The sequence below is a fragment of the Balaenoptera ricei genome, chromosome 9, assembly GCF_028023285.1.
Source record: "Balaenoptera ricei isolate mBalRic1 chromosome 9, mBalRic1.hap2, whole genome shotgun sequence".
NCBI classification, from domain to species: Eukaryota; Metazoa; Chordata; class Mammalia; order Artiodactyla; family Balaenopteridae; genus Balaenoptera; species Balaenoptera ricei.
Window position 1 is genome coordinate 45,559,829 of NC_082647.1, and position 21,472 is coordinate 45,581,300.

A 21,472-nucleotide genomic window follows, 5' to 3' on the forward strand; every position below is an offset into this window, starting at 1 on the left:
TAAAAAATTTTTGTTTCAGAGATCCTTTAACGTTTTCTGTTTAACATTCTGTTGTCTAAATTCACCCTGTATACCTCTGATGAGGGCTTTAAAGAACATCTTCCAAAACCATTAATGCTTTCTTCCTCTGGCTTTGGGTGACGTCCCTCACCTGCTCAGTGATTGAATGAGTTCACGAGGCTAGAGCTGAATTCCCAAAGTTATGCTAGGAGAGCAGCAATGCCTTAAGATGATGCACCAGAGAAGGAGGTGATGAGGATTCCCATGGTCCATTAAGTCTGGGAAACACTGCATACTGTACCCCATTTTGGAGGTTCATAATACACCTTAGCATGTTAAAGCTCTCAGATGTCCTCCGGTAAAGACACCCTCTTCATATTCTGTAACCCAGCATTTCCATAACTTATTTGACCAAAGGCCATTTTTATGGTGCCAGTTTATAATTCTTTGCAACATAATATTATGGGAAATATTGGCCTAAGCATGGGATAGGTGTTTGAACTGGCACCTGTTGAGACTGGGGAGGGGGCCAGGTGTGAGGGACATTGGATTGTGCTATTCTGTAGGCACTTTACTTATGGCCTGGTTTGTTCTGGTCTTATTTGGGGTGAAGGCCTGGAGGATATACCCACATTTGCATAAGGATAGTCTGATGCATCCAGTTTCTAAAATTCAAAAAGCAGAAAGAAAAGCTTCCCTAGAAGCAGTGTTCTAATTCTGCAAATTGAGTTGATGAGGAACGTCCGTGCTTGAAGCAGCATTTTGGCTATACTAGAAGTATGTAGCAAAGCTGCACATACGTTTGAGAGCCAAAGTGGGCTGTACAACTATGAGAATAGACACTCATGTCCTGCTTGGGATACCCTGACCCAGGTCAAGGCCAGTGTGATGGTGGCCAAGCTGCATACACAGCAGCAAAGGGCAGGCCAGTCCAGCTGAGGAAGTCTGCTGGGAGGGACACATCTCAGATGCCATTGTCTGGAGGGAAGAAACTGAAGATAAGGTGGGATTTCCTGTGCACCCATAGAGGGGCGCCAGATCTGCCCATCCTGGGAACACAGTCTTTGGTTGTTGTTTGACTTCAGCCTCATCAGAAATACCTCGGCTGGTTTCTTTCTAAGGAGATTTTCAGTCTTTAGGCAATCTGAGCATGAAAACTGTTCTTCTTAATGAAATAACAAGATGATTCAGCAAGCATTTATTAAATTTTTCGTATATGTTCTGGAGGAAAAATTAGCCTAGTCCTTGCCTTCAAAGGGTTTATTTAGTATAGAGGGCTAGACTCTCTTTTAAAGAACTAAGGACAATAAATGAGTGGAAAGATGCGTAATGATGAGTGAGCAGTACTAGCAAATCGTGCAAGCCAGGCTCTGGAGAATGCTCCAAGTTCTAGGTTCTAAGCAGCTGACTCTTATCCCAAGCAGCTGAATTCATTGATGTCCCCTTAGCAAGATATTGGGCCAGAGTCCTCTGGTAAATTAGTCAAGGATATAAATTACAATGACCAGAGCAAGAGATCTAGTTGACATTTTGCAGCAAACAGATGCAAAAGGGAACTGGATTTGGGGAACACACACTGGCAAGCTTGCTTTGGGAGTCAGCTGGCAGAATCGATCCCAGTAAAATGTGTAGGAAATTGGGGATTAATGTTCTGTAGCAAATTCTCACCAAGGACTCCACTCTTATAATTGCAGAAGACTGGCTTTTAACTGGGTGGGAAAGAAACCTGCTTTTCTTAAAGGTGAACCCCGTAGGAGCCCATATTTACCTTGACTAAAGCTGTGTATTTATAACTCTCTCAATGATGTTTTAAAAGACTTCAGTTCTTCTACTGAATTGTCTAGGTATTTGTGAAATGACTGCATTTTACATGTGCATATTTTCATTTAAAGAGGGAGCTAGGGTGCTAGGGTGACTCTCTGGTCATGGTTTGCCCTACACTTTCCTGCATTTAAAACTGAAAGTCCAGCATCCCAGGAACCCGCTCAGTCCCAGGCACATGGAGACTGTCAATCACCCTAGAGGCAGTTGTGGTGAAAGCTCTACTTTGAAGTCGGACATCTGTGCTGACTAGCTGGGTCACTTTGGGCAAGTTGCTTAACCTCTCTGAAACTTTCCTTCTCAGAAAAATGGAGAAAATTATGCTGACTTCTCAGATGTTGTGTAGATTCAGCAACACAGTGCTTTTAAAAAACACCCAGCACCGTGCCAGGCACCTAGTAGACGTGCAATAAATTTTTCCTTCCAGAAATATAGTTTGTCTATCATCTTGGCTTTTCTATTTTGGCATTTTTAAAAGCAAACCCTCAAAGGAAAAAGTGGGACACTTACCCTCTGCAAAGCCTTCAGCACTTTCTGCTTTAACCTCCTGTGGAGTATCTCCTTGGCTGAGCAGTGTGGTCTGGGAGTGAGCTCCAGATTCACTCTTGATTGTGTCCAGAGCCGATGCTCAACATTTGCCTGGCAGCCTAGCCTAGGCTAACCAGGAATGCTGGTGGGGAAAAGACAGCCCTGACTTCCCACTCTGGGTGTCAGATTCAGGTCACCCGGAAGTCAGCATCTGTCTAGAGCTCCCGGTTTCAGAAAGCTGTTTGAAAGCACCAGCGTTTCGTGGCCAGCATGGGTGTGTGTGTGTCCAGGTACTGACCTGGGGTCTAGCAGAGCAGGAGAGAAGATTTTGTAGCCTTCCACAGGAGAGAGCATTGTGCAGCCTTAGACATGAAGGAAGGGAGTAAGACAAAGGAAACGCTTTCCAAAGCTTGCTTTCCAAAACTTAAATCAAGTGAATAACATAGACTTTTAAAGGAATTCCTTCCTGCCTCTTGTCACAGGGCTACATGGAGTGACATCTCTCTTATGCAAAGAAAAAGGGAAACATCTTTGGAAACTTTAAACATCATATTATTTCTCCCAGGTTGATTCTGAGGCTTTGAGAATAAGACAGCAGGCTTTTAAGGCTTGTCTTCTTAGAATGTAGGGATGAGCCTAAACAGATGTCAGTTTTGTTGCTTGGGCCAAAAACCTTAGAGTCATCCTTAACTCCCTCTTGCACATCAGGGATATGCTTCTCTCCATCTCCACTGCTACCACCTGGCCAAGCCACCGTCATCTCTTGCCTGAATAACTGGATGTGGCCTCCCGCCTGGTCTCCCCACTCTTGCCCTGGCCCCTGCTACGCTCCAGCCTCGTGCCAGCGGCCAAAGACGTCTTTGCAGGCTGGAAGTCAGACTGTGCTCCCACCCTGCTCTGAGTCTTGCAGCGAGTTCCCATTTCACTCCGAGTAAAGGCCAGAGTCCTTGCAGTGACTGACATGTGGCCTTTCACAGCCCCCCGTTACCTCTCCGCACCCCCTCGCGTGATTCTGTCACGCTGTAGCTCCTTGTTCCTTGAGCCACCAGGCATGCTACCGCGCTGGGGCCTGGCTTGAGCTGTTCCTCTGTGCCCCTGCACAGTTCACCCCTTCACCTCCTTCAAGGTTTTGCTCAAATCTCACCTCCGGAGAGGCTGACGCTCACCGCCCTGGTCAGAGCTCTAACCTGCCCCTCCCGCATACTCTCAGTCCCTCCTCCTTGTCTTCTCCTGTTTCCCACAGCACTGGCCTCCAACACTGTATATAATTTATTTGTGTTCGTGTCTTTGCTTTAGTCTCAGAGAAGATCACATCAAATGTTCATCAAGGTGCAGGGGAAAGGGGACAGACAGATCTGAGTTCAAATTCCACCTCTACCACTCATTCCCTGTCAGATTTGTGTAAGTTAATCCCTTGGAGGCTCTGTTGCCTCAGCTACAAATTAGTAATAATTAATTCACTCAAATACTCAGTAAGCACCAGCACTGTGAAAGGCACTGGGGACAGAGAGGTGAATATGAAAGACACCGTCCTTGTTGTTATACAATTATGAAGCGGATTACATGCAAAAATGCATGTCATATGCCTGGTAGAGAACTTGACGTATATTTGTTGCTCATTAAGCACAGTTCCTTTTTTTTTTTTGAAGAACTTGAATATACTTTTAATTTTCTTCTCTTTTTAGTTCATACCATTTTCTTTTGGTGCTATGAAGAGCAAACACACACACACACACACACACACACACACACAACCCATCTCATTAAGCTACAGCAGGATTTTTGGGAAAGGGGGCTGGATGAGCTCTGGGAGGGTCAAAGAGCCTCCTAAAAATATATGCAAATCATGGTATACACATTTTATTTAAATAGATAGAAACAAAGTCTGTAACTTTTATCAGATTCTCAAAGGGTGCCCTTGATCCTTCAAAGTTGAAAACATTTCCAACACCCAATGATTGGTCTGCTTTTCTGGGCTTCTCTAAACAAAGATTTGTAATGGAAACTCCAAAATGATGATTAATTCCAGGGTGGAAGATAGCTTTTGTCTAGTCTTGGTGCTAAGCTTCGTGGGTGGTGAGAGGAGAGCCTGTGTATGTCAAGGTCATTGCCTTTTGAATCCCTGGTACCACTGGAATTTAGAGGCTTGCTCCCACGCGGATGAAACCACCCCTGAGATGACTGGGATGACAGTGCAGGAAGTGTAGGCACAGGTGTTACGAATGCTTCATTAATCTAGGTTGAGTACAGATCACAGAGGGCAGAACCCCTCCAGCCCTCAGCGTAATTCTAGGCTGTGATTTTGGGAAGCCTGAGAAAAGGACCATCCCAAAGAGAGTTAAATGCAGAAGCGTTATTACTTTATTATGACTGTTATTTATGTTATTAACAATAGGGCTGCTGGCTCACTTAGCCCCATGCATTATTTTCAGCTCTGTAGCATTTAATCCCAGTTCCCATCATTTTGTCTTCATTTACGTGTATCATTCCAGGAAAACATTTTGTTTTGATTTCTTGCTTCTTGCAAGAGAAAAATTAGATGAAAGGAATGAGAGGAGTTTAAAGGCAAGAAAGTGGTACCAAGAAACTGCTTTGCCTTGCCTTAATGAAGCAAGCAAGTAAAATTTTTACTGTGGTCTTCTCTCTGCTTGGAGAGTAGGAAAAATGCTGCCAGGCTAAAGCAAAAACCGGAGTGGGTGATGGAGGAGTTTCCCGGGAGATATGGGGATATATGTATATGTATAGCTGATTCACTTTGATATAAAGCAGAAACTAACACACCATTGTAAAGCAATTATACTCCAATAAAGATGTTAAAAAAAAAAATGTGGGATATATTCACAATGGAACATTACTCAGCCGTAAAGAAGAATGAAATAATGCCAATTGCAGCAACATGGATGGACCTAGAGATTATCATATTAAATGAAGCAAGTCAGACAGAGGAAGACAAATATCATATGATATGGCTTATATGTGGAATCTAAAAAATGATACAAATGAACTTATTTACAAAACAGAAATAGACTCACAGGCATAGAAAAAAACTTACGGTTATTAAAGGGGAAAGAGCAGGGGAGGGATAAATTAGGAGTTTGGTATTAAAATATATACACTACTATATATAAAATAGATAACCAACAAGGACCTACTGTATAGCACAGGCAACTATACTCAATATCTTATAATAGCCTATAATGGAAAAGAATCTAAAAAAGTATCTATCTCTATATATACACACGTATGTATATATATCACTTTGCTGTACATCTGAAACTAACAGAACATTGTAAATCAACTATATTTTAATAAAAATTGAAAAAAAATGCCAAAACAGAGATTTACTCTCTTAGCAGTCCAACAGAGAGTAGCAGAGAGTAGGATAGTGGTTGCCAGGGGTGGGGGGAAAGGGGAAATGGGGAGATGCTGGTCAAAGGGTACAAAGTTTCAGCTATGCAGGATGAATAAAGCTCTGGAGATGTAATGCACAGCATGGCAACTGTAGTTAATAACACTGTATTGTGTACCTGAGATTTGCCCTCAGGTGTTCTCACTGCAGGCTTCTTTTTATTCCAGCACTGCCACTGTCTGCAAGTGTGGCCTTGGGCTAGCGGTCTCTACTGTACTCATTCTTGTTTGTACAGCTGCTTAAACATGGCTTGAAGTGGTTGGTAACTGCAAAGTTCTGGTACCGTCATCAGAAGGCTTTGGGTCAGAGGGCTGTTAGTTGTTCAGACACAGAGAGTTAGCCTCCCAACTTATACAAAAACCCCGATGTCTGAGAGAACCCGTAGTGGGGCAGGTCAATGACAGCCTTCAGTTAAAATCCAGTTCTGCCCCTTACAATGTGACCTTGGGCCAGTTAAGTGTCAGTGTGAGGGTTTCATGGGATATCGTACTTGCAAAGAGAGAAGTACACACATACATACAATAGAGAGTAGCCATTATTATTACTATTATTAATTGTACTACTACTGTTACTGTTACTACTCATGTTGGGAGCAATATTTATGTCTGGGGAAAGAAGAGGGATTGGATAGGTCCTCTAGATATCATCCAGGGTTAAACCTGCCCTTTCAGTAACAGTGATGGCTTTGTCCACACGTGACCTTTTAGAGCTGTATTTTGACCACTGCTCAATTACCCAGATAGCTGAAAAGTGTCAGCCATGGGTCCCGATGCATTATTGATGTTGGCCCATTTTCTTCCAGCTGCATTGCACGCTCCTTGTCTGCCGAGAACAGGAAGGGTATTCTCTCTCTCCTGTGTCCCTTGGAGGCAGGCCAGGGTGGAATCCTGCTCCAAAATGTTACTTCCCTCCAAAGGTGAAAAGCGTGAGTCACATCTGGTCGTCCCGGTGGGTGATTATCGCGCAGCCTCTCCTCCGCGCAGCTTCTGTCCTGTACCATTTCACGGGTGATTAAAGGCAGGCCAGCGCGCTCCGCTCCGCTGGAGTGAGGTCAGAGCCCGACGATGCGAAGAGGGATTTTCCTCCGCTTTGCAAACACCGGGCGACGTCACGGAGCCTGGGGGGCGCTATCAGTTGCGGCGGTGAAAGCGCAGGCTGACGGAATATGGGTTCGGTGCGAGGGTTCGCAGCAGCTGGGACAAATGGGGCCTCCTCGCCGCTGCGGGGCTCCGGCCGCCTTTGCGACCCAAAGACAAGAAGAGCGTGGCCGAGTGTTTGCAAATGCCAGGCGGGATGGGCTCAGCCAGCGGCACGAAATGACGCGAGCCAGGTTACAGTCAGCATGCCCAGAATAATGCGTTCACGTGTACTTTTGCAGAGCAAACTCAGATAAGCTCTCAAATGTAAGCGCCTGCTTAATTGGCTTAAAAAAAGAGAGAAAGAAAGTCCAGTCACTACTTTTCAGAAGTCCTTTTGCCTTGAAATATTCCGTAGCTTTTTAAGGAGTGGTTTTTGTTCCTTCTTTCCTTTTTTTTCCCCCTTTCTTTCGTGTTTTAAATGGTTTATGATGATGCATTTATTAGTCGTGGCCTCCAGGGCTAGATAGTGACCGTGGAAGGTAGGCTGTCACTGAAATTCTAATCAAAATTTATAATCAAATTGAATGGTGTAAGTCTCCCTGCCAGTATTCTGACGTAAACACATTTTCATTTTAATGGGAACGTTGTTTCTAAAAGCCACAGTTATCAAATAAAACTCCGGAGGTTACCAGTAGTAAATGACCAGCCTTCTGTCAGTAAACCCTTAACCAAGTCTGGCTTTGCTATGGGAGGTGGAGAGGTTTTGAAAAGGTCATGCATTAAAATTTCCTCTCTGACCAGCTGGCTCTGGCACACACAGGCAGATAAGCCCTGCAATAAATTAATAGGAAAAGTGGTCCCAAGTCTCAGGCAATGGTAGCATCTTGAGGAATTGCGTGGAACTGATCTGGCAGAAATGGTTGGTTTCTGGTGGATTGAATCATATACTATAGAATTGGAGTACATGTATGGGAAATTATTATGAACATTAAAATTCTGATCATTAAAATTCCAACCTCCACGGCAGATGAGACTGGTTTCTGCACACGATGCAGAGGGCACTTCTGTTATGTTGTATGGATGGGTGAGGTGGGGACTGATTTTCACGCATGCTCTCTGTGCTTGGGTGGGGAAAGGGAAGTATTAAATGAAGTCTTTCTTATTTAGAGACTAATTGATTCAGAAGGCTCTGTTTGGTTTGCCCATAGTGAAAGCAGAATGGCTTCTAATTGACTTACAATTGATCTTAATTGACTTGATTGGAGGTATTTTCAAGGACTCAGCACTCTTCCCTTTCAACACTTTAGTTAAAATTCTCACGTGCCTCCTCAATCCCACTGAGGAGAGTAATTTTCATGTCTTCATTTACATTAGCCCAGGCTGTGGGGAAGTCACATAACCATATGTGTGAGGGTCCCCCTGGTTGCATGGTGGTAATGGAGGCATCTAGCACTTTTAGTCTTTTGCTAATTTGTTTTGCGTGCTAATTACTTTTAAACTGTGTCCATAAGTTTCCATTCCTCTCCATAAACCAAGTCCCACTCCCTGCTCATAGGAGTCTGTTTATTTCTTAGAAGTAGAAATGTAAGCATATATCAACTTCTGATGGGTCTGACAGTCTGTAAGTGTGAAGGATTATGGGCCAAATCAAGGTGCCTTCAGGGTCTTTTTTATTAGACTGAATCTGTCAAAAGTGTGTGGGTGGAAGGCATTCATGGTGCTGTTGTTCTTTAACTCTCCTGGGTCTTAAAAATCCTTTCACTTCTGAGAACCACAGGGACTAGAATGGACCATTTAGATGTACTCAAGGACAATTTTGAAAATACTGTCAGGAGTAGTTAATAGCCCTCATTCCCCTTGTGTGCTGAATCACACAGAAAAGTAACATTTCACTTCTCTGGAGGTACAGCTGCCAGATAATTGAAAGTTAACATTTTATGCACCAAAATGTAACCTGGGCAATGCTTTATTGCCTTTCCCTGGATAATCCCACATTGGCTTCTGGTCTTGTTGAAGGTTCATTTGTTTCCATGTCTGGGGTTTGCTCTTTGAATATAGTTTATATGGCAGGAATCATCGTGCACCATAATGAAATAAATTTTACAGTCCTTCTCTGAGAAGCCCATTTGGTCATTTGTCATTTGGTCTGTTATGCACTCGAGGGACAGTGATGGACAAGGCAGTTGTGACCTCTGTCCTCCAGGAGAGTAGTCTAGTGAATCCTGTAGTAACCCTACCAACAGGGAAATTAGTTCATCATCAGTGACGAATTAGTTCCGTATTGTCACTGTGGATTTTGGATGCTGGAGCTCATGTGTCTAGAGTCTGTCCTCAGTTCAGGTCACTTCTTGAGATCATTTAGCATCTTTGATTAAGCCAGGGGACATTCTTGCTCCTTTCCGGCCATTCTTCACATAGCAACCAGAGTGATCCTTTATGAACACACAGCTCTTGTAATCCCTAATGATTTCCCATTGCACTTCAAGTGGAAGCTGGTCTGTAAATCTGCCCTCAAGTCTCTGCTGTGGCCCTAGCCACCTGCTTCCTCCACCTAATCCCAGGCCAGTCTTCCCTTGGCCGCATCTCTCCAGTCACAACTAACTTGCCTCCTTCCAGTTCCTTGACCCCATCAAATGCTTCTTTCTGCCCCAGAATCTTTGCATTTGCTGTTCCCTTTTGTCAGAAATGCTTTTCTTCTGCTTATTACCTGGATGACTCCTTTACCTCCTTCAGGTCTTGGCTCAGATGTCACCTGCTCACGGAGGCCATCCCTGACCACCTAGGTGGAGTAAAGATGGCTGTAAAATCTGTCACTTCCACCCTCCCCTCTGCCTTGGGAGGTGGAGTTTATTTCTCCTGCCGTTGAATCAGAGCTAGTCTGTGTGGTTGTTTTAATCAGCCAAATGCAGTAGAAATGATGCTGTGCCAGTTCTGGGCCTGGCCTTTAAGATGATGGACGCTTCTACCTCCTCCCACTTAGAACGCTTGCTCTGGCAATGAACTTGCCATCTAAAGAAGTCTCAGCATGGCCATCATCAAAAAATCTACAAACAATAAATGCTGGAGAGGGTGTGGAGAAAAGGGAACCCTCTTGCACTGTTGGTGGGAATGCAAATTGATACAGCCACTATGGAAAACAGTATGGAGGTTCCTTAAAAAACTAAAAATAGAACTACCATATGACCCAGCAATCCCACTACTGGGCATAAACCCTGAGAAAACCATAATTCAAGAAGAGTCATGTACCACAATGTTCATTGCAGCTCTATTTACAATAGCCAGGACATGGAAGCAACCTAAGTGTCCATCGACAGATGAATGGATAAAGAAGACGTGGCACATATATACAATGGAATATTACTCAGCCATAAAAAGAAATGAAATTGAGTTATTTGTAGTGAGGTGGATGGACCTAGAGTCTGTCATACAGAGTGAAGTAAGTCAGAAAGAGAAAAACAAATACCGTATGCTAACACATATATATGGAATTTAAGAAGAAAAAATTGTTATGAAGAACCTAGGGGCAGGACAGGAATAAAGACGCAGATGTAGAGAATGGACTTGAGGACACGGGGAGGGGGAAGGGTAAGCTGGGACAAAGTGAGAGAGTGGCATGGACTTATAAATACTACCAAATGTAAAATAGATAGCTAGTGGGAAGCAGCCTCATAGCACAGGGAGATCAGCTTGGTGCTTTGTGACCACCTAGAGGGGTGGGATGGGGGGGTGGGATAGGGAGGGTGGGAGGGAGATGCAAGAGGGAGGAGATATGGGGATGTATGTATATGTAAAGCTGATTCCCTTTGTTATAAAGCAGAAACTAACACACCATTGTAAAGCAATTATACTCCAATAAAGATGTTAAAAAAAATTAAAAAAAAATAAAGAAGTCTCAGCAAACCACATGGAGACCATGTGGACAGAGGAGAGGGGAGGGAGGGGGGGAAGGGAGAGAGAGGGAGGTGGGGGAGGGAGAGGGGGGAGAGAGAGGGAGAGAGAGGGAGAGAGAGGGAGATGTCCCTGCCAAGGCCCCAGAGATGTGAGTGAAACCATATTGGTTATTCTAGCCCCAACAGACATCGGACTGCAACTGCATGAGAGACCCCAAACAAGACCAGCAGAAGAACTGCCTGGTCAACCCACAGAATCATGAGAGATAAAAGATGGTTTTGCTGTTGTCCTAAATTTTAGCCACTGAATCTTAGAGGGTCGTTTGTTACATAGCAATAGTTGGCTGAAGTGCCCAACTTATTTATAAATAGGTCCCACCCCCAATGTTTTCTATACTGGAGAAAACAGTTTCTGTTTATTTTCTTTTCAGCACTTTTCACAGTTGATATTGATGTATTTATTGTTTTATAATCTGTTTAGCATCTGTTACCCTAATTAGACTGTTGCTCCATGCTGCAGGCACTGGATTTTTTATTGACCACTGCATACCTACTATCACAGAGTGCCTGGCACATAATAAGCACTAAGAAAAGGTTTGTTGAATGAATGGATTTAAAAGTTTCCAGCATTTATTTGTGAGATTGTCTCCCCCCACCCCCCTAGATACAGAGACAAGCATCTGCAAATCTTTTCTGGTGGCAGTTCAAAATCAATTTTTAAAATTTCTTTTTATCTTTCTTTATAAATCATACTTGTTAGATCACAATTCTACTTTGCATCTGCTACACACCTGCTCAACAGATTTTAATGATTCCCTATCGGCAAGAGCATAAAAAGACTATGCTTTCCTATGATAGTTCAGGCCCACCTCAGTCTGCAGATCCAGCCTTTCTCCACTGTCCCTTTCCTGGCCCCCTTACACCCGTCACTCCTGGTTATGACCTGAGCCACCACACACATTTCCACTTTCCTGGAGTCTCTCTTCCTCTATTTTCCTTCAGGAAACCTTTGCCAGTGGCCTATGGTTTTAGTGGGCATTTCTTCTTCTTATCTGTGAACAAACCCTTGAATCAAATCCTCAGGTGGAAGCAGGAGCTGTTCTTGAGACCGGGAAGGAAGTTCAGAGATAAAGGAGCCTTGGGCCGGGGGTCTGGGGACATGGCTTCTGGTCCTGGCTTTGCCAAAATCAAGCGCTGGGCCTTGTGCATTTATCTAACCTGCTGGGGCTGCCCTTTTTTCTCAGAATTTGGAGCTTAGGTAAAGGGATAGCTAAGTTCCCTTTCAGCACTGAGGTTTTCCACATTCAAATTTGCTTTACAGTGACAGAAGAACAACGTGCTGATTTATGTGCATTTGGGTCAGAATTTGGCTGACTGTAGCATCAGCAGTTTTACGTGAACAAAATTTTCAATTTCATTAGTACAACCAAGTTAATTTTGCTGGGTTGGCAATTTTTCTGAGAGGCAGAGTGGCCACTGGGGCCAGGAGTCAGGAAAGCCTTGTGCTGTCATGTTTCCCTGCCACTAGCTGGAGGGTAGGCTATCCGGAGGGCACCGAGAGACCTCTCAGATCTCATCCACTTCCTTTCTAAACTGGGGATAAAAATAATATGTGTTTTATTCACTCTAGGGTTGTTTGGAGGGGCTAATGTGTGTAATATGGCAATGCTTTGAGAGGCCATTATCAAAAAATTATTGAAACACAATTTTTGACCTGTCTATTTATCAGGATAATAAAGTCTCTTTATATTTACCTTGGGTGCTCTGCACGCCAAGGTTCCTGTACCGTTTTCCATCTTTCCTTCCTTCATGTGCTGTTGGATAGATGAGATGGGGGAGGAACTACTGTCTCACGAGAGCCTTCAGTGTTTAAGGCACTGGTCATACGTGTTGTTGTTTTTTTTTTAATTCCTTACAGTAGTCCTCTAAGGGAGGAGTTGTATTAATTAGGATTCTCTTAGTCGTCAGTGACAGAAATTTGATTCAAGCTAGTTTAAGTGAAAAAAAAAAATGGGGGGGGCGTGGAGGAGATATTTATTTTGTTCGTATAACTTAAAAGTCCATGGGTAGTTCTGGCTTCAGGCATAGCAGGATCAAGGGGCTCGAAAGACCCTTTCATATTTTTTTCTTTGTCTTTTTAGTTCTTCTGTCTGCTTTTCTCTGTTATCCCAAAGAAAAGACAAATAGACCTCCTCTCTCTTTCCCAGGGACCACATCAAATCTCCCATAAAGAACTGGTGTTGGATCTGCTTTAGTTACATGTCGCTCTCGGACCAATCACTTTGTTCAGAGATAGGAGGTGGATGCCTCTGATTGGCCAACCTAGGCCATGTTTGTTATAGTCAAATCTAGCCAGGGGCTAGACTCCAGGTTTTCCTACAGCTTTTTTGGGTCAATGAAAAGCTTGGTTAGCTCAGGTCAGGCTGTGGGTTTTGAATCAGGGCATGTGAGAGCTGGGAAAAGATCCAGAGGTCACTGAGCCCAACCCAGCCATGGCCAGAGAAGAGAAGAGAAGGGTCTTGTTCTGGGTCACAGACGATTCAGTGCTACTCCTAGTCCTTTCCTTTTCCTGTATTTACCTCCACTGGAAGGGTTACATGAACTTCTCCTGTCAGAGCAACTGAAGGATCCTTCCAGAGATAGGGGCAAAAACTGGATCACATGCAAGTTACATCAGACCACCCCTGAGCTGGGATTCCATCCTGTCTCTCCCATCTCCTCTCCCTGCCTCACTGGGCTACACTCTGGATACTTGAGCCCCATTTCACATGGGGCTGAGAATATGTCCTCTGGGCTTCGTCAGTCCACTGTCTCTTTTTGCATCTTTTTTTTTTTCCTGGTGGAGGTAGTTCCTAGTATAGAATCTGCCCCAAACTATGAAACCAAAAAGAGAAGACATCAAAGGGAAAACCAGTGTGACTGTCACCAAAGAGGCCCCTTGCTGGAAAGAAAAGCCCATGGGAGAGAAGAGCCTGTGTTGACTGTGTGTCCTGGGGGCTGGCTCACATCTGGTGTGGGCAGGAAGGAGGGGCTGCTGTGCCTGGTGGTGCTACTTCCAATGTCCTAAATGCCTCTCCAGAATTTTCCCATCAAAAGACTCTAGATGACGCCATTGCCAAATTATGAAAAATGTATCAGGGACACTGGCTTGCTTCATGGAGGTCAAAGCAAGCAGTCATAATCTTGTAGCTAGAAGATGGGTGTTCATGGGAGATAATGCTGTGCTTTTTCTGATTTTGTCTGTTTTCTTTGTCTAGCTCTTCCTTGGTAAGCTGAGGAGCTTGTTTGCATTTGGTAGTTGGATTCCTCTTATGGAACCCTGGTTATCATTTGCCCCATGGTTGTTGCATGGTCCTGAGGCAGGTTCCCTGAGCTGACCTCAGTATATGATGCATATTCAGGCAGCAGGTACCCTCCACATATGACCATGCTTCCCTCTGCCTAGAGCCACCCATAGCTCCCTATCATCTGCAGAAGAGAGCCCAAACTTCTTCCATGACCACACAGGTCTGGCTGACACTGCCAGCATTTTTCTCCTGTTCTTCTTAGTCATGCACTTATAGTCAAGCCACAAAATTGTTTGTGGATTGCTGGCCACTCCACCCCTTCTCACGCTTCTGTGTATCCTCCCATACAGTTCCCTCTTTCTAGAATCACCTGCCTCCACCCACCTTCCACCTTCAAGATCCAGTTCAGATGTTATCTCCACTACGTAGCTGCTGTAATTCCCCTGCAGTTTTCGGGACCCCTCATCTGTGCTCCTGCAGCTCCACCCTCTCTGTTATATACCTTTTAATTTGTCTTTTTATGTGTCTGCAGGGAGGAGGTATAACAAAGGGAAAAGAACTTTGTACTCTAGTCTTGGTTTAAAACCTGGCTTTGCCACTTTAGCAGTACATCTTTGCAAAATTGATCTGACCTTTGGGAGCCGCTTCTGTCTTTACTTGTAAATGGACATAATGAATTCTTCTGAAGTGTTTTGTTGAGGGTGAAAATGAACCAACCTGTGATGTGCTTTTAGCATGGTGCTTGGCACAGGGTAGTTCTCAATAGCCAGTAAGGGTAGTGGTTGTTTTTATTGCGGTTATTATTGAATCGTGGCATTGTAGCGATGAAAGGGAACTGAGGGGTCATTCTCATGCTTGTGAAGCCTGATTCCTGCTCCCTTGTCTGATAGTCATGCAGCTTCTCCTTGAACTCTGCCATGTACAGGGAGTTCACTTTCTTTCTGATCTTCTGATACTTAATGCTGATTATGCAGAGGTTTGATAGTACTTAGGCTAAGTTACTCTTTGTCTATTTGGGGGACTATTTTATTTTATTTTTTTTCTTGAGCCAAAGGTTTTATTTATTTCTTTTGTTTTTATTTTTTATACAGTTTTAAAGGTTATACTCCACTTCACAGTTATTACAAAATATTGGCTATATTCCCTGTGTTGTACAATACATCTCTGTAGCCTATCTTACACCCAATAGTTTGCATTCCCCCTCCCCCATCCCTCTATTGCCTCTCCCCACCTCTCCCCACTGGTAACCACTAGTTTGTTCTCTATATCTGTGAGTCTGCTTCTTTTTTGTTTTATTCACTAGTTTGTTGTATTTTCTTAGATTCCACATATAAGAGAGATCGTACAGTATTTGTCTTTCTCTGTGTGACTTATTTCACTTAGCATAGTGCCCTCCAAGTCCATCCATATTGCTGCAAATGGCAAAATTTCATTCTTTTTTATGGCTGAGTCGTATTCCATTGTGTATATATACATCACATCTTTAGACATTCATCTGTTGATGGACACTTAGGTTGCTTCATACCTTGGTAGTTGTAAATAATGCTGTTACGAACATTGGGTGCCCATATCTTCTCTTTCTTTTTTCTTTGGCCGTGCTGTGCAGTTTGTGGGGTCTGAGTTCCCTAACCAAGGATCAAACCCATACCCCCTGCAGTGGAAGTGCGCAGTCCTAACCACTGGACCACCAGGGAAGTCCCCGTGCATGTATCTTTTCGAATTAGTGTTTTTGGTTTTTTTTCTGATATATAGCGAGGAGTAGAATTGCTGGGTCATATGGTAGTTCTATTGTTAGTTTTTCGAGAAATCTCCAAAATGTTTTCCACAGTGGCTGCACCAATTTACATTCCCACAAACAGTGCACAAAGATTCCCTTTTCTCCACATCCTCGCCAACATTTGTTATTTGTGTTCTTTTTGATGATAGCCATTCTGACAGGTGTGAGGTGATATCTCATTGTGGTTTTGATGTGAATTTCCCTGATGACTAGTAATGTTGAGCATCTTTTCATGTGCCTGTTGGCCATCTGCATTTCCTCTTTGAAAAAATGTCAATTCAGTTTTTCTGCCCAGTTTTTAATCGGGTTGTTTGTTTTTTTGATGTTGAGTTGTATGAACTGTTTATATATGTTGGATATTAATCTCTTATCGGTCATATCATTTGCAAATATTTTCGCCTATTCAGTAGGTTGTCTTTTCGTTTTGTCAGTGGTTTCCTTTGCTGTGCAAAAGCTTTTAAGTTTGATTAGGTCCCATTTGTTTATTTTTGCTTTTTTTCCCTTTATTTTAGGAGACGGATCCAAAAAAATATTTCTATGATTTATGTCAAAGAGTGTTCTGCCTGTGCTTTCCTCTAGAGTTTTATAGTATCCAATCTTAAATTTAGGTCTTTAATCCATTTTGAGTTTATTTTTGTATACGGTGTTAGAGAATGTTCTAATTTCATTTTTTAACATGTAGCTGTCCAGTTTTCCCAGCACCACTTATTGAAGAGACTGTCTTTTCTCCACTGTATATTCTTGCCTCGTTTGTTTAGATTAATTGACCGTTAGTGCGTGGGTTTATTTCTGGGCTCTCTATCCTGTTCCATTGATCTCTGTGTCTATTTTTGTGCCAGTACCATACTGTTTTGATTACTGTGGCTTTGTAGTATTATGTGAAGTCAGGGAGCATGATTCCTCTAGCTCTGTTCTTCTTTCTCAAGATTGTTTTGGCTATTCAGGGACTTTTGTGTTTCCATACAAATTTTAAAATTATTTGTTCTATTTCTGTGAAAAATGCCATTGGTATTTCGATAGGGATTGCATTGAATCTGTAGATTGCCTTGGGTAATGTGGTCATTTTAACAATACTGCTTCTTCTAAACCAAGAACACAGTATATCTTTCCATCTGCTTGTGTCATCTTTAATTTCTTTCATTAGTGTCTTATAGTTTTTCAAGTACAGGTCTTTTTCCTCCTTAGGTAGGTTGATTTGGCAGACTACCTTAAATTGGCAATTATAAGTATGTATATATGTGAGTGTGTATATATATGTTATATATAATATATTTATGTATATATGCATGTCTATGTATAATTAATGATGTTTCACCATATAAGATTTTCTAAAAAGTCTTACTCAAAAAGCTGGGATAGGAAGTCACCATGGAAATTGACCTCCAAAGCAAGGTTGAGAGTGGCTTTGTGTTTTCCTAGATCTTTTGTTTCTGGGTGGATTTGTATCTAATTTTTTTTTTTTTTTTTTTTTGCTTGCCTCTGAGCAGGATGCCAGTAGAAATTGTGGCTTGTAATGTTGCTACAACATACAAGCATACCCTGTCTGTGATAGATAAAGAGAAAATAAAATCTGAGTAACATAATAACATGGTGTATCTAAAAGCAGTAATATTTTGTTGGCGGAGAGAAGGCAAACTCTTCCTAGTGTAGTTTAGAAAGAACCCTGAATGAGAAGCAAGGAATCCTGTGGTGTTTTGTGGTACTTTGGCCTCAGTGTTCTCATCTGTGAAGTGGGAGCATTGGTCACTCAGAGATGGGATATGGAGAAGGCAGAGGTGGACTCTGACCCTGAGAACTAAGTACTCCACTGCCTCATTCAACCAGAGCAGCTCTTTCTTTACTTTTAAAATCTGAGGTAGGCATTAGAATCCCTTATAAGATGTCAATTTGAAATAAAATATTGTGTTGCTTAAGACATTCGAAGATGTCTAAATTAGATTATCTTTAAGGTTCCTCCAGCTCCAAAAACGACTATGGTTCTAAAATAAAGAAAAGTTATATCCTTATTAACTTTCTCATACGTGTTTACTTTTTAAGTTTTCTAAAATGAAACAAAATCATGTTTCACAAACTTTTTTAAAGACTATTTTTGGTTCTCCTTCTCTGATTAGCTTACTTAAAGTGAAAGACTATTCTTTTCCTTTTTCTTTCAAAATTTGCTTTTCTCTGACTTGATCAAAATCCCACTAATATGAGGAAAAGTCATAGGTATGGTGGAGGGCAGGAAGTTGAGTATCATCCTTTATCATTCCCTTCTATCCTTTCATTGTAGGCCAGCCCTTGGAGAAACCATGATGTAGTTAAAGTATGTATTCAGCAATACGCATCTGCCTTTTCAGCATTTCCTTTCCCCACTTCTCTCCAGATGACCTCATAGAATCATGAAGCTGGAACAGACATAAAAAACTTTTTGCATAAATTCTTTACTTTAAAGATGTGGAAAATGGGATCCTGTGAGAGGGACAGTTTTGTCTTGGATACAGTAATGTCATAACTCAAACTCTGGTCTTTTCCAGTTCAGTTCTCTTTCTGGTAGGTCGAGATAACCTCCTTGTGCTTCAGTTTTCTGCTATAAAATGGAGATGATAATAATAGCTTTTGCTTCATAACATTGTTGCTGGTGTTATGTGAGTGTAGAGCCCTTAGAACAGTACGGACCGGACCATAGGAAGTTTCGGATATAAGGTCGCCATTATTCTCATTACTAGCTTCCATATTCTGACAGCACGCTGCACAAGGTGCACAGTCTGATGGATACTGTATGTGCTTCCAGAAAATCCTTAAGGACTGACTTTAATGAGGTGACTTCAGCTTGTGTGGTAGGTGAGTGTGTAAGTTCTTTTCAATCAAAAAGGTCTGTCATCTCACCTTGAGGCAGGTACCTTCTCCACTGCAGTGAATGGGGCTAGCCATGCCGTCCTCATCACTCTCATCTCTAATTTCTGGAAAGTAAATGCCCACTTCCAAATGGATGAGCATTTAGGATTTAAACACTGTTTTTAAAATTTCTTTATCAAGGCCACTTGAATGGAACTTTACTTGAGCAATGGAGAAAAACTAGTTCTCACCTTTAAGTTTATCTGAATTTTGAGAAGCAGGCAAATATCTGATGGATAGAATAAGAATGCTGGGAGTGTGACTGAAAGAATCATTAACTGCCAGTGAGGGACAGTACCTTTATAGGGCAAGCTGCGTCCTGAATCTCAGGAGCCCCGAGTCCCAGGTTTGAAATGGCCCCTGGGAAGCGGTGGTGGCTGCGTCTAGAAGGGAGCTCGACCACCAGTTCCTGTGATGTCCGGGCCTCAGTCAGCTTGAGCCAGGATCTTTTCTTTCTTTTCTTTTTCTGTCTTTGGTCTTTCTTTTAATCCCACCTCTCTCTCGTCCCCTCTTAACTGCATTACCTGGATCCACTCTGCCTGAGCATTACACTTTATTGACATTGTGAATGACCTAGGGGGACGCAGATACTGAGTTGTAGCTTCGTGGAGCTGAAACTCCTCTCCAGTGTCAGCATCTGCCCAGGGACCCTTTAGGGAGTCTGTCATGAATCAGTGGAAACTCCAACCTCCTTACTTTTGTTTATATTTTCCTTTTCTCACACCATTTTGGGGAGAGAGAGAGAGAGAGAGGTGACTCCCAGTAGCAAGAACATATTGGGACTTTCTAAGTGTGGTGTGTGGTTACTTTAGTCCCTGTCAATTGCTTTAATATTTCAAAATGGAACCGGCTCTCTGGCGGGCGTGGAAGTGAGCGCTGTGAATGAAAGCTCCAAGCGCAAACTCCGCGGAACCTCGCCGTGGCTGTTTGCCCCACCGGCCCCCTGGGAGGACACGGACCTCGGTTCCCTGGGATTTCCGCGCGCGGTGCCGTGCTATTCATTTTGTGCGGGCTTCGGGAGCCATCGGCGCGCCGGGCCGCCCTGGCGCGCGCGGGTCTCCGGGTGCGGGGCTGGAGCCCGGCAAGCGTGTGCCCTGCCGCCGGCGGTGCCCGGCGCGCCCCTCCCTCCGCGCCCGCGGGTGCCAGACCAGACGCCGGTCCCGGCGCGCTCGCAGAAGACTCTTCTCAGTTGTCAGTTTTCTCGCTTGTCAGCAGAGCTGCTGGTAAGTGACACAAAACAGAGAGGGGGCGGGAAGGCAGCATGGCTGGGCAGAGAACGACCGGGAGGGGGAGCCGCGGGGCGCCCCAGGGCAGGGGGCGCGGGTGGAGCCGGGGTGCACGGCCTCCGGGTCGGACCGCCCAGCCCCGCGTCGGCTCCCCCTAGACTCCCCCCCGCCTCCCCGCTCTCCCCTTCTCCCTTTCTCCCTCCTCGCCGCCTCTCCTCCCCACTCGGTCCTCCCTTTCCCCCCCTGCAGTCCTTCAGCTGCCAAACTGTTCGCTTCCTTGGCTTTGTTTGAGAAAAAAAAAAAAAAAAGAATCCGAATAGGTCTGAGGTGTTTTCTCCTAGATCAGGAGCACAATTCCTACCCTTGGCATTAGCCCAGCAGCATGGTTGGTTCCCGCAGCTGCCTCCGGGGGGCACGTGGGCCCGGGGTCCCCGGCCCTCCGGGCCCGCTTTAAGCCATGATTTGGGGGTCGCAGAAGGGGGAGCGCACGCAGAAAGTGACAGGCAGACGCGCGCGCCACCTGACTGGGGCTCGAGGGCAGGGCTGGGCAAAGAGGCGGGAGGGGACAGCCCAAACTCTCTCGGCCTCACTCCCCGTGATAACCTGCAGCTATGGAGTCGCCAACCAAGGAGATTGAAGAATTTGAGAGCAACTCTCTGAAATACCTGCAACCCGAACAGATCGAGAAAATCTGGCTTCGGCTCCGAGGGCTGTAAGTAGATCTGTTTACTTCTCTTGCCCTATTTCCCTCTCATCAGTATTTTACTACACAGCCACAGTCACGACTGCTCACCCCCATTCCTGCATGACCCTTAAAAATACAGCCCTAGAAGTTCCACAACCGCTTCTCTGTTAATTACAGTCACTGCTACCTTCCTTTCAACAGCGAGACTTGTCTTTCTGAGTGCTTCGGAATGCCTTGCTGTTTCCAAGTCATGCTTTCTTTGGGGAAGAGGAGATGTCCTTAGATTTCAGTTATAGTGGCTCAATATTCATGGAGATATTTCTGTTTGTTTGTTTGTCAGGGGAGAAAAGTTTGGGGACTCAGGTCACTGACTTTTGATCAAAGGAAGAGTTATTCTCTGCAGAATGCTTGCAGACACCTTGGCAGGTGGTCCAAGAACTTAACAACAGTTCAAATTCAGCATGCATTCTGGCTGTTAGATTTTCTTCTCCCTCTCCCTAGCCTACTTCAACTTCTGATATTTTCTTAGGATTCTTTCTAGCAAGAAAATAGTTACTAAAAGGAAGGACTAGTTTTGGAGAAAGTAGGGTTCAGAACCAATATTGGAGTTTCCTAGTAATATTTGAAGAGTGAAATAGGGCGTTTGCTTTCAATACAGTGGCCAGAATTCTAGTTGGACTGGTGAACAGAGATCTCTGAATTTCATTCACTTCATCGGGTGCTGTCTGTTTTGGGGTACTGAGGAGAGGTGACCTGAAAATACGTGTTATTTTCTGTGAAAAGATTTCATAAACAATGAACTGCTGGTTATCCCAGTCAGGAAGCTGTAGTGACAGCTGTACGGTTACAGCTTGCTCCTCAGTTGACCAGGCAGCTCCCAAAGATACCTTCCA

At 43.9% G+C, this 21,472-nt stretch overlaps 1 protein-coding gene across 8 annotated transcripts in view; it reads left to right on the forward strand.

Moving 5' to 3' along the window:
- PDE1C (phosphodiesterase 1C) overlaps window positions 1-21,472 on the forward strand; it is a 522,865-nt gene that overhangs the window by 180,362 nt on the left and 321,031 nt on the right. For 2 of the 8 annotated variants that reach the window (XM_059932723.1, XM_059932725.1), the window contains exon 1: window positions 20,227-20,606. The exons of the other annotated variants lie outside the window; for them this stretch is intronic. In XM_059932723.1, coding sequence (XP_059788706.1) covers window positions 20,506-20,606 — 101 coding nt within the window. In that variant the 5' untranslated portion in view covers window positions 20,227-20,505. Of the gene's footprint in view, window positions 1-20,226; window positions 20,607-21,472 lie in introns of those variants that run through there. 8 annotated transcript variants of the gene reach the window in all.